Source organism: Rhinolophus sinicus, linkage group LG05 (genome assembly GCF_036562045.2).
Source record: "Rhinolophus sinicus isolate RSC01 linkage group LG05, ASM3656204v1, whole genome shotgun sequence".
NCBI classification, from domain to species: Eukaryota; Metazoa; Chordata; class Mammalia; order Chiroptera; family Rhinolophidae; genus Rhinolophus; species Rhinolophus sinicus.
The window spans coordinates 16,917,682-16,931,487 of NC_133755.1; the positions used below are offsets into that span (position 1 = coordinate 16,917,682).

The 13,806-nt window shown below is 38.9% G+C and overlaps 2 protein-coding genes across 2 annotated transcripts in view; both read left to right on the top strand.

The window, feature by feature from the left end:
• The window catches only part of RAB10 (RAB10, member RAS oncogene family), a 69,203-nt gene extending 62,831 nt beyond the window's left edge, over nt 1-6,372 (top strand). The window contains exons 4-6 of the mRNA XM_019712713.2: nt 649-738; nt 1,615-1,716; nt 3,808-6,372. Of these exons, the coding sequence (XP_019568272.1) occupies nt 649-738; nt 1,615-1,716; nt 3,808-3,891 (276 nt within the window). The 3' untranslated portion in view covers nt 3,892-6,372. The remainder of the gene's footprint in view (nt 1-648; nt 739-1,614; nt 1,717-3,807) is intronic.
• Nucleotides 6,373-6,509: 137 nt separating this feature from the next.
• Nucleotides 6,510-13,806, top strand: part of GAREM2 (GRB2 associated regulator of MAPK1 subtype 2) — a 34,501-nt gene continuing 27,204 nt past the window's right edge. Inside the window, exon 1 of the mRNA XM_074331793.1 lies at nt 6,510-9,144. The gene's annotated coding sequence lies outside the window, so the exon portion shown is untranslated. The remainder of the gene's footprint in view (nt 9,145-13,806) is intronic.

The following is a 13,806-nucleotide window of genomic DNA, read 5'->3' on the forward strand; positions in this document are numbered from 1 at the left end:
TCTGTCTTTATGCCAGTAGCACACTGCTTTGATTACTGGAGTTTTGTAAGTTTTGAAATCAGGAAATAAGTATAAATCTTCCAACTTTGTTCTTTTTCAAGATCGTTTTGACTATTCAGGGTCCCTTGAGATTCCACATGAATTTTAGGAACGGATTTTTCAATTCTGCAAAAAATGTCATTAGGATTTTTATGGCGCAAACATTTGTGCTTAACTGATTTTTCTGCATAGGCACTCCTTGTGCCCTACCAGTGTAGCTTTTTGAGACTTTAAGAGCTCTGTAGAATTTTTAATTAGCGCTTCTGCAGGGTAATGCACATTATCTAAAATCATGATCCAGCTTAAATTTAGATTACGCATAAGAGACTCCAGCTTCAGATCTTTTACTTGTATCCTCTTTTGGTGAGAACATATGTAGAAACTAGACAGCCTTATATCGTGCGAAAATAACATCTAATTTGGAATTGTGTTTCTTTTTCTAGGTAATTTAAGAATTTGTGTAAACTTTTAGCAGGGCATGGTTTCAGGGTGATTGCTTTAAAACTTTCAGACTATTGAAATGACACCATAAATTGAGAAAAGGTAATTTTAGGGAATATTAAGCCATCATTCATGTAGTGTATTAATAAAATTTTTATTCCATCTTAGCATGCCAATGAAGATGTGGAAAGAATGTTACTAGGAAACAAGTGTGATATGGACGATAAAAGAGTTGTACCTAGAGGAAAAGGAGAACAGGTACAAAGCTCTGAATGAAACTAATGTGTTGCCCTTTCTTTGTGAAGATGTATTGCAGTTGATTGTTTTTACAGTGATGGTAATGGAGTGCGCTGAGCTATTCACATTATTTTTAAATGCTTTTGGAAACGGTAGCTATCATTTGAGTGAATTTTTTCAATGCATATCCAACAGGTATAGGAGAAGTAAATTTGTGGCAGTAGTATTTTTAGCCTTATTTAAACTACAAAGGGGAAAATATAAATCAGTGATTCTCAATTTTTTAAATTTAAAACTTTAAAGAATCAATTAATATGATTCCATAGTCTGACAATCAGTAGCCAGTGACAAGCAATAATTAGATATTGCTTAAGTCACTTTGAAATTCTCTTTAAGTTTGCCCGTCGTCCCTCAGCATCTGCCGGGGGTTGGTTTCAGGACCCCCCCCAACCCCCCCCACACACACCCCACCACCCACCCATGGACACCAAAATCTGCAGGTGCTCAAGTCCCTTATGTAAAGTGGCACAGAACAATGCATACGGTTGGCCCTCCAGGTCCATGAATACAAAACCCAGGGATACAAAGGGCCACGTATGTATTTAAAGAAAAAAAGTCACATTTAAGTGGACCTGTGTTGTTCAGGGGTCAACTGTATCTCTTTTAGAATATCTGAAGTAAACTCTTAGAATGAAGAGAGGATTCTTTTATCACTTTTGTTTGTTTTTGAAAGAGCTTAACTGTTTGAATCATGACCATTGAAGTGACTTTCGTTTTATATAACTAGTTGACACTGCTGCCTTTAGAATAATAGGACTCTTTCCTCTAAGATGCTTAAGCCATCAGTTGGCAACCTATACATGATAATTTTATGATGAAATTTTGCTTCTATTTTAGATTGCAAGGGAGCACGGTATTAGATTTTTTGAGACTAGTGCAAAAGCAAATATAAACATCGAAAAGGCCTTTCTCACATTAGCTGAAGATATCCTTCGAAAGGTAAGTTCCTATTTTCACTTCTTGCTAAGGTGTCCAATGTCATAGTTAAACGTTTAGTCTTTTCTAAAACACTGGGTTTACATATAGAAATTGGGTTTGGGTGGTATTGTTTTGAAACGTTTACCCATCACCAATATCTAATCCCCCAAAGTGAAGTAAGGAACTGGGGGAACAGAAAGCCATCTAAAAATCTGTAGGATCTAGTCAGTGGTAATAATTATTATTCCAAACTCCCACACTAACCCTCTAGTCCCCAATTTCCTACTCCCCCCACCTCCCCTTAGCTTTTTGGTCCATTGTGTTGTGTGTGGTTCTTCTGTTTACTTTTGGATTCATTTATCTTACACATCCTTTGCATTCCCATAGATAAATTTTTTAGATTTCAGATAAGAGGTGAATCTGTTAATGTAGTTATTGTTATAGAATCACTATTCTTCTGTGTAGTTATTCTCAGACGTGACAGTAAAGGGCATCTATGTATTATATACTGACTAAACAGAGTAAATCCATCCCCAAATTCCGTTTAGCCAATCATTTAAACCTGGGATGTAAAAAAGAAAAGCTGAAAACGTGATCTCAGGTAATTCATTTTACCTCAAGGTTAGTTTCTGGGTTTCATTTGTGAATTCCAAAACTTGCCAGTACAAGTAACTTGTAGCAAAATTGGGAAATCTGATTTCCATATTTCCCCTCAAATGACCAAGTATTACAGATTTGGTTCTGATTCCTGAATTCTCTATTCAGTCTGTGGTATATTTATATGCAAGTAAAAATAGAAAATCTGACACAAATTCTGAAGGAAAAGCAAATATTATATAGGAGGAAATTTAATTGCTTCTGGTAACCTTTCTGTTTTTAGACTTCATGTATTAGTTTTTTTTTTTTTTTTTTTCAAAAAACCCAAAGATTTCTATATTTATACACACACACATATACCCAAATAGATGTGTTATATTAAATATAAATCTAGTGAAAGAGCTGAGAAATCAGGCAACTTAATTTTTTAGAGTGAAATGTTATCTGTTGACTATGATTGAATGTTCAAATTGGATAAAATAGTCGTCAGTTGCTGCTATTCAAAGTAACTACAAAACAAAAGTTGTGCCCTTCCAAGTCTATCAACATCATGCATATTAAGTCTGATACCTGTAATATATTGAGTAATAAAAATCAAGTTAGGATATAATGTGTGATGTGATCTTTATTTTATAGAACTTAACACAAAACTTAATGAAATATGCTTGTCTCTGTGTTCTGTTCTGGATTTTTTTAGGGTCTTCATCGTTTTGACTTCTTTCTGTCCATACTCAGTCCTTTGATCTTCTCACCAATCTTGGCATTTTTGAAAAATACTGTTGTATAGTCATTATATAACCTGTGTCCCAGTGAGGTAGATCTTCCTTGTTATTATATTAAAGGTTAAAAAGTATGGATGCACCAATAAATAAGGATCTCAGTCTAGCGTCTTCCCCCATGTAGGCAGCCCCAAATATGTGGTAGCATTTTTTTTTTTCATACACATCCGGACACTTTTCCATGTAGTAATATGAGTTGAAACATCAAACATAAACTTGCTTACCATTAGATGTGAAATACAGTAATGATTTCTGACTAGCAACTTTTTGTACTTTCTCCTGAGTTGATAAAAGAAAAATTGTACTGTAACACAAGCTTCCGTCTCAAAAAGCAAATAACTAAAGAGAAAAGGACTGTTTCACTTTTCTGAAGTTAGACATGACCCAGCATTGGTTTTATTCATAGGCTTGATAATGCTTTTTAAATACTAAGTATCAGGGGTCAGGGCTAGGAGATAAACCTCTATGCAAAAGTGTTAGGGCAGAGAAGATTTCAGAGGCTTTATAAAGAGGTGCTGGGAGGCCTCCAGACATTGTATAGCTTGGAGAGAGCAGGCAAAATGAAGATTATAAACAAAGCTTCCAAGTCTTTACTTCGCACGGGGGAGAAAACCTATCTCATGTGACTGGTTCATTTTGTTACATAAATTAACATTTATGAGACTATTTCTGTTGAATCTTGACTTATCCATGGCAATGTTTTTTCATGGGTTCCTTTCCTTGGTATTTGTTCCAGACCCCTGTAAAAGAGCCCAACAGTGAAAATGTAGATATCAGCAGTGGAGGAGGCGTGACAGGCTGGAAGAGCAAATGTTGCTGAGCGGTCGGTCTCCTGTTCCATCCGTTGCCATCCACCACCCTGTTTTCTCTTCTTGCTGCAAAATAAACCACTCTGTCCATTTTTAACTCTAAACAGATATTTTTGTTCTTCATCTTAACTATCCAGTCCACCTATTTTGTTTGTTCTTTCATCTGTGACTGCTTGCTGACTTTATAATTTTCTTCAAACAAAAAATATGTAGAAAAATCATGTCTGTGACTTCATTTTTAAATGTACTTGCTCAGCTCACCACTGCATTTCAGTTGTATTATAGTCCAGTTCTTCTTATCAACATTAAAACTTATAGCAATCATTTCAACTCTATTCTGCAAATTGTATAAGAATAAAAGTTAGAATTAACAATTTTATTTTGTACAACAGTGGAATTTTCTGTCATGGATAATGTGCTTGAGTCCCTTTAATCTATAGACATGTAATAGCAAAAGAAACAAACAAAAGCCAGGAAAGCACTCATTTTCGCCTTGAATATGTAAATGGGGTTAATTTTGTCCTGTGCCTTATGTGGAAAGGAACTTTTTTGGTTTTTTCCTCTTTTTTGTTTTGTTTTTTTTGTTTGTTTCGGTGGAAGCATGTGCAGGAGACATATCATCCAAACCTAAACCATTAAAATGTTTGTGGTTTGCTTGGCTATAATTTTCAAAGTAGTTAATTGAGGACAAAGGGTAAATGCAGAAATGATAGCTTTGGTTTGCTGACTCTCATTTCAAGTGGCCTTGATACTTAAAACTATTCCTGCCACCAGTTCTTCTCCTCGGCCACTTTTTCCTTGTGTCTTGTCTTCCAGCATGCTGCTTTATTTGCTTCTCCCTCCCTACCACCCCATGGTATGAATTATTTAAAGATGAAAGGTGCAAACTAGTAGGTTTGTCAAGTTTTGAACATAAAGCACTGATTGAACTTGCTAAGTAAACTGAAAGGAAATTCTAACTGCCTACTATCCAAATGTCAGTTAATTGTGTCTTCCCCTCATTTTGTCTCGCCCCTAAAACTTCTGTCCCAGACTCCCTCATTTGCTGTTTTACTTCATGTTCCCCTTCTCCTTCCCTCTTTGTTCCCTTCCGGTCTTAACCACTGAGTTTATAAAATGGAAGAGTTAATTGCATGCACTAGTGTTTGGAGGGTGTTGTGGTTTGTCTTTCTAATTAGGTGTATAGCCTATTCACTTTCCTAGAATAAATCTCTTAACCTAAATTTGACTAGTCTCCATTTTGGCAACTCCTCTAGCAGTTTGGTAGCCCAATAAAGGTTGTTTAAAAAAAGGTGGGAAGGAGGAGTCAAATTTATTAATGTGTTTGCCAAATATATTGAGATTTGGCCTTCGAAGAACACTTTTTCAGTGTTAAGTTATCTTTACCTTAAGATTTAGAAATACATTAGTATTTTATTAATTTTAAGTCCTCTCTTCACATCCCTTTGGAAAACTTGTATTACCATGGATTTGGAAAAAAGGACAACAGAAGGCTTTTCATGTAAAGATAAGATCTCTAGCTATCTCTAACCCTGTCCTTTTTGTTTTCCACTTCATTTTTTTAGTTTTGCTTCAGTGCTTATCATTAGGATAGGGGAAGTTAAGTTTGCTACGCTGCTAGCATCCTAAGATGATACCTTTGTTGAAATAATTGTGAATAGCATGATTCATTTCTGCCAGAGGCTGAGTTTAGGACAGCAGCTTCCATTGAAAACGTCTTTTCTGTGTCGTGGACAGCATTTTAATGCCTTCTTGGCTCACATAAACATAGGGATGTATCTGCTATGATCATCCATGAATTTTTCAGATAGTGCCCTAAAAACAGTTTTATATGCTTCACTGGTGGTTGTTGTTTGGTTTTTCCCTCACTTGACTTTTATCATTGTTTACTACGAGTAAAAGCAGCATTGCCAAATAATCCCTAATTTCCACTAAAAATAATAATGAAATGATGTTAAGCTTCTTGAAAAGTTTTAGGTTAAGCCTGTTGTTAGATGAATTTTAATGTGTTTGTTGCTTTCCTTTATCTGGAATGTGGCAGTAGCTTTTTTATTTTTAACCTTTAATCTTTATTCAATTCAGTCAGTGACTTAAGGTTTGAGATCTAAACACTGGGATTTTTGGGTAACAGACTGACAGTTTTGTTGTTTGCATAATTATAATCGGCATTGTACATAGAAAGGATATGGCTACCTTTTGTTAAATCTGCACTTTCTAAATATCAAAAAAAGGGAAATGGAGTATAAATCAATTTTTGTATAACCTGTTTGAAACATGAGTTTTATTTGCTTAATATTAGGGCTTTGCCCCTTTTTCTGTAAGTCTCTTGGGATCCTGTGTAGAAGCTGTTCTCATTAAATACCAAACAGTTAAGTCCATTCTCTGGTACTAGCTACAAATTCGGTTTCATATTCTACTTAACAATTTAAATAAACTGAAATATTTCTAGATGGTCTACTTCTGTTCATATAAAAACAAAACTTGATTTCCAACTGTGTGGCTTGGTTTTCATTTATTTATGGAGCTGAAGATGGAGGATTATTTTGGAAGCTAATGCAGAATAGCAAACTGAATATTAGAGGGCAGAAATAGAAGGGAAATAACTTTTGCAACCTAGGGATAATTGGGAAGGCAATTTCAAAAACTGTCTTTGCTAAGAAACTACGTTAAAAAATAGACTTATTTCTAGGACACTAGCGCAGAATCATCCCGGTGTCAAAAGAGAGACCACAATCCTGGTGACTTCCCAGCTGACAATACCAGAGGCCAAAGGCCACCTACACCTTCAGGTACACTCGCCATACTGGAGGATGAATCTTTCAGCAGTGACTCCTCTTACCTGAAAAACAGTATATTCTACCTTTTTGTGAACCATAAGAGACAGCTTTTTATAGCGTTATGGAAAAAAATGTTTAATCCTGTATTAAGGCCTTATTAGTCAGTAAACAAAGACAAGTATTTGTTGACAAGATTATCTGCTGGAAGGGTGACATGTAGAGGTTTTCATATAATGCAGTGTTTATTATAAGAATCAACCTGGAGTGTTTTTTAGTACTTTCCCATTCACTTTTCTCCAACATAATGTCTGTTTTGCATGTCTAGGGTGGGGCCTATCATTCTGCCTTTGAGATTGATATAGTAAAATTGAACATGGTCTCTGCCCTTAATGTATGATGTAGTTTAGAAAGCAAAAGCAATTCATAATCACCTGAACATATACAAGAGTCAAATAGTTGTGATCCAGTTTTTAACACGTTGCGTACGGCGGGGTTTAAATCCCTCGTGAAAATTCTCGTGATCCGTCCGCAACGTGTTAAGTACTGTATTAACAGAAGAACAAGTTCAGTTGGGCAAGAACAGTTGAAAGAATAAAGAGCAAGAATAGTCGGGGTGGCTTTTTGAGGGAGGAGGGACATGAATTGGTTCTTAGATATGTTAGATTTGATTGGCTAAGGGCAAATCAGGAACTAGCTTAACGTGCAAAATCAGAAGTCTGATTGGACAGTGTGATAGGCAATGGGGAGTCCTTGAGAGTGGTGGGAGCAGTGTGTGTGAGGAAAACAGGTCTAGATGGGTTGGAAGAGGAGAAAATGAAGGGTTCTAGAGATCACACAGGGAGTTGTGTTCATTGAGATTTGAATAGTACCCAGCTAAAATAATGGCAGAGGGGCAATGCTGCGTTGAAGTTCAGGGGAATATGTGATGGGGAAAGGCTATTTCCTACTAGGAAGCCTGCTAGGTGCTTGCGGCACACTTTTAGATTCTTTGGGTTATATCAACAGTCTGGTGACGTGTACGCATTGTACAAAGTAAGAAACTCAGATTAATTTCCTTAAGGTTGCACAGCCAGTTGGTACTGGAGTTGGATTTTGAAATCAAGCCCAACACCAGTGCAGAGTTTCTCAGGATAAGGCCCCCTAAGGTGTGGTCATAATGATCGTAATAGGGGTGATAAACTTGTGCCAGAGCCAACAGAAAGAATGCTAGCCTGTGGGCTTAACCTAGTTAATGTAACCATTTAGCCTAACTTGGGTACCTAACAAAGTAATACCCTTAAAAAGTACTTAGCTCAGTTTACTACTTTTTTTGCTTTAAACCTTATTACTCCTCACTACCTTGCTAATTTTATGTTTCCTCTTACTTCAAACCATCTTTTGGCTTCTCTAAAGGAACTGATAAGGCAGTTGCTTTTCAGTTGTCTTAATTGGCTTTCCGAGATTAAACTTTGAGGGGGTCTTTTGCCTATTAATGGCTATGCCAATGAGTCATAGTGGTGAAATAAAATACAGGGAAGGGGAAAGAAGGCAGCCGGGTATAGTTTATGCCAGCTTCCCTGGTGGATTTGAGGTAGTTTATAATAAATGACTAGTACAGTTGTGACTCACTAGATCAAGAGCCGTGGAAGGGAGATGAATGTCCCAAACTTTTCTGGGACTGAATTCAGGTATGATTTCCAGCACCGAGATGAGAGGAGAGGTAGTGTATTCTGTTGCATCTAGAGAGCATAATAGTTGGTAAGGAAAGAATCTCGAGCACAAAATTCAGAAATTGCTACCATTCAGAAATTCAGTTCAATAGAACTACAAAATGAAAATGTTTCCAGTACAAGTTCATAAAAATGCATAAATTTGCTCATATGCTCTATCATTTTTTTGATTTTCAATGAAAATGCAAGAGTAAATTGTAAATCGGTGGCATTTCTACAGGGAACTTAATAAAGTCTAGGTTTGTAGTTTTACAGTAATTTGACTTAACTATAGACAGAGTTTATTACTTCTTAAAGAAAGGGCAATTAACATTCTCATTAGATTGTGACATGGTCTCAGTTGGTTTTTTGACTGGATCTAGAGTGTGGTCCATCCAAGAGAAAGCTTTCAGGTGAGTGAGTGACGTGCAGGGTTTTAGTGTTAAGTGCGTTTGCTTTCAACACCTGAGCGCAGGTAGCAGAATTGATAGTACTTTGAAAATGATAGGACTCATAGGCGAGGCCATTTCACCTGTGCCTCTTCTGAAGTGCGCAAAGTATTCCATTAATGCCTCTTTAAGTTTCACGTCGTCAATCACAGAAACAACTTAGGCCTGGAAGATTTCGAAGGCAGATGTTGCAGTGAAGCTGTCAGCTGTGATGGAGAAGCTCATGGAGCAGCGCTTCCTCCAGGCAAGCTCTCTGTGATGAGGGCGACAGATCGGAAGTGATCTTCAGGGGATGGGCTGCACCTTCCTTTATGGCGTCCACCTTCCTGCAGCTGTGAGAACACTGGACGGTGAGCTATTTATTCATCCCTCTGAATCAGCACAGACTACGCTCTGTGCTCCCTCCTACCAGGCCTTAAGTACTACCTAGGAAAAATCTTTGAAGAGAATTGTCTAAAGAATAAGTCCCTAGGATAGGGGTCGCTTGTCCAGTTTAAACTCGAGGTTACTCAGGTGGGAGCTTACATTAATATTTTTCTATTTTCTAATCACCAGCTTTGAGACCTCAACCACTAGTGGCACTTCTGTCACCTAGCACTGCTCAGTTTTCTCACATGGTCTCCTGTCTTCCCCGTGGCATTCTCAGTCCTCTGGTTTTGGTCCTTGTACCTCTCTTCTGGACCGCTGCGTTCATGTCCTAACTGATCACCTAGTGTTGGCCTCCCTCACGTATACCCCTTGTCCATCTCGCACAGACCAGAATGTTAATCTTCTGATTGCCCCACTTGCCTGCTCAGGTGTCTGCAGTGGCCCCATTGCCTACAGCAAGGATCTGTCATGGTTCAATCATAGCTTGTCACTGTCCAAGCTTCCAGGGAAATAAAGCAGTGAGTTAACCTGATCCAACAGTTCAGGACTCTCTCCAGCCCCCAACCTACTGTTAACAGACTTCAACCAAAGTGCTTCACAAATCCACTCAGCTGTTGTTAGACCTCTAAGCAGGTCAGGCAAATTCATTGCTTCTACTTTTCCTTTGCCTAATGAACTCCCTTCTGTATCAGTTGAGGTTTTTACCCTGTTTCCCCGAAAATAAGACCTAGCTGGACAATCAGTTGTAATGAGTCTTTTGGAGCAAAAATGAATGTAAGACACAGTAGAAGCAAAAGACACATTAGAAGCAAAAATTCTTATATAAGACCGGGTCTTATATTAATTTTTACTCCAAAAGACGCATTAGAGCTGATTGTCCAGCTAGGTCTTGTTTTCAGGGAAACAAGGTAGCTGCAAATGGTAAAAAATCAATTTCATTGAATTTAAACAGTGGAGGACATTTACTAAAAGGATATTAAAATTGGATTTTTATAAGAAGGTGTTAGCAGTAGCATAATTTTTCATTTTGCACAAACCCTTCGTAAAAATACAGCAGCTAGGATAGCAAAACTGGTTGACAAGGTGTTCCCACAAACCCCCAAACACAAGCAGATAGGGACAAACCTCAGATAGGAGCTGCATGACACCGGTATCTATGCAGAAGAAAATGGAAGCAACAGGGCATCTGATAGATTTCAGACCTTCAAAATAACCAGCAGGCACTGGGAGGCTGTGCCAGCCCATTTGCCATCAGTGGCTGAGACTCGGTTTGTGCTTCTACAGCAAGTGAACACGGGATCCACTTTCTGCTCTGTGAGGACTGGGCCTTTTTCCCCACTAAAAGAAACCAGAGCTTCCTGAAGAAATGGCAGATTATGGAATTCGTGGCAGGAAATGTAGAAGACAAGCCAAAAAAATACCATGTGACATCAGAGAAATTCTAAAAATCTAAGGATGTGTCAATTGGGAAACTTGAAGAGGTCCACTCTTGCCAAAGAGGACATTTTGGACACACCAAATGAGTTTAAATCCATGAGTCCATAATGATGCCCTACACACACGCACACCACACACACACACACACACACACACCTAATTGGTCACTATTGGAGGATGCCTGGGAAGCTTCTCCCCCAACCCAATAGTAAATAAAAGAATCAAGAATTTATCTTGACTGCTGTTGACATAAGAGTCCAAATTTATTTGAGCCAAACAGGATGTGCCTGGAAGCAAGATCTCCACAGACAGAAAAATGTTCCCTAATGATAGTTTGCAGTTTCTTTTATGCATGTGGAATTAAGGAGGGAATGGAAGGAAGATTACATGAAGGTGGGAGAAAGCAAGGCGGGGATTGGATTACAGGATAGTTAAGATTATGTGCTCTCTTGAGGGTGGTTTCTCTGGAGGGGTCTGAAAAGAGACATTTCAAAGGTAACCTATATGCACAAAAACAATGGACAGGGCTTGCTTAAGACAAGGTAAACCTTTTACTAAAGTTATATGCCTGGGGCATGTCTACCCACCAAGACCTGACCAGTTAGGAATTTAGGATCAGATCACCCTGTGAGGTTACTTTCCCTTGAACCCCTTTTTTCATCCACACTTCCCTGTACAGACTACACCACAGGGTAACTAAAAAGTGAAGGGGGCCAGAAAAAGCCATATGGCATATAAATTATTTTGAGTTGAAGGCATTTGAGTTCCCGAAATCTCTTACCTGCTAAAAGTACAGCCTTCCAAAAGAACTCACTTGTGATAACCACCTCCTGGGAAGCAACTCTAATCTCTTGGAGAGATTTGTACCACACCCAAAGACATTGTCACAAAACTCTTTTCTTTTCCATCTGTTCTCCTAAGGGTCTTCCCAAAAAGTCATTTAAGTGCCCTTTCTCCCCTTACCCCTTCTAAGATGTCATTTGTTCTTTCAGAAATGCCTCTCTATCCTTCCCTATCTCCTATTAAGGTGGTATATAAGCTCCAAATTCTAGGAAGCACATTCTTTGAATTCCCAGATACATAGTTAATAAAAATCTGCTTTTCTCTTGCTAATCTGTCTCTTGTTATTTTAATTTGCGAGCCTCCAAACACTGCACCTAAGAGGGTAGAGAAAGTTTTTCTCCCCAACAATATTAAATGAGGCGATGTTTCTCTGTAGCGAAGTATTCCAACAAATGATAGAATTGTCCTATGTTGCGACCTCTAATGAATGAATGAATCTAAGGATGATCAGCGGCTACTAACATCACTAAGAGATCCAACAAAATAGAGACACCAGACATTTATGTACCTTAGGACGGTGAGCACGATACTTTCTATAATGAGGCCATGCCCCAAAGTATCAAACCTCAGACCAAACAAACCTCTAGTCTAGATCCAACTACCAATTTATAGGAAATCTGAAAAGAGGAACATATTCAACTATATCAGTTAACAAAATCCATACTGGTAAATTTTGCAGGACAATTGAGTCAGTGTTTTCAACAATTTCAGTGTGCGGGGTGGAGAGGGTGAGAGATGTAAATTAACAAAAGACTGAAAGGAAAAAGAAAATTTAGACAAAACTAAACCATAATGTGTTTAGGGAAGTGCAGAAGTCTACTAGAAAGAAAATGATTACCCTAAAAGTCAGGCTGGGGATATTCTTAGCAGGGACGAAGGAGATATGAATGGCAGAAGAGTTACAAATGGAGTTTTGGGGGATACCAAAATCCTGTTTTCTAGCATGGATGGTGTTGCCTTGGAACAATTCATTTATTTACACATTTGTTTTATGTGAGTTTTAAATTTTGAATTGTATTTACAAAGAGCTCTGTGTGTCTTTAAAATTACATTGGGTAGCCCCAGATCTCCAGAGCCATGGAGCCAGTTTCAGAGTCTGTGCAGCCAAGACCAACACTCAAGATCAGACTGAGCAGAATGGGGCTGCTGAAGTCCAACAGTCCCTGCTGCTGCCCATCATGACCCAAGAATCGCCACTGCTGCCCCTTTAAACAGCATAACTGCCACCAGCATCCTTGCTAATAAGGTCGATTGTGTGGCCTCCACCTCTTTGTTTCAGCAGCTTCTGCTGCAAAGTCTGGGGTGGTGAGTTGGGGTTGGTAAAGCCCAAAGAAGGTGCCAGCGTCCCAGATGCCAGAAAAGTGGGGAATAGAGAACTTTGTCTTTAGCTTCAGTAGTGGGGTTGTGAGCTCTGATTAAGGTGAGGGATTCAGGTGCTGGGTGGACAAAAAGAATGACTAATGTTCCCTACATCCATGATGCTCAGATTTTACTGCACCTAATAACCTGGGAAGTGCCAGGGTTACACCCCACCCCAATTAACACAGAATTCCTAGGGTGAGACTGGAATGTTAGTGGCTTTTTGTTTGCTTTTAACTTCCTGTGTGATTCCCAGGTGCAGCCAAGTTCATGAACCAATGGCTACACCCTTGTCAACTTGACATCAGCCACATTGGAATCACCTGGGAGTGCGTTAGAAAACACAGAATATCACACACACACACACACACACACACACACACACACACACACACACAGAGCCCTACTGAATTAGTCTACATGTCACTTGAGAAGGGCTGATCTACACTCTTCCAAGGCCAGCCCAAGTCTCACCAGCAAGGTCACTCCCCACTCCTGAGCAGAGAAGGAACCTCTGCCTTCTCCATACTGAGAAGAGCACTTTTGACCCACATTTCCGCTGGGCATTTATTGCAGACTTCCTTCCTTGTGGTTGTCTTCTGTTGACTCATCTACTTACCAGATTGGTGGGCAGGGACCCTGTCTTGTCCCATTTGTGTCTTCATAGCACTCAGTGCACTGCCGCCCATGCAGCAGGAGCTCAGGACACAGGGCAAGTGAAACCAGTGACTTTCTGCTTCCTTCTCCCCAGCACATTCAGCAGGGCGACACTGGCCTTGTTCTCACCCCTACTTTCACGCACTCACATTTATATTCCAATTTAGAAGCAACTTCTAATATAACTTTTAAAAACCTTAAAATTCAAGTCCAAGTTTATTCCTACCAACTACCTCCAGATACAGGATAAAATGGTTGTCTCTTATGGATCTCTGTTCCCTTTTCTCTAAAAGCAGCTGGACTAGAAATACCTCAGAGACTCAGTCCAGTGTAAATATTCTGTGATT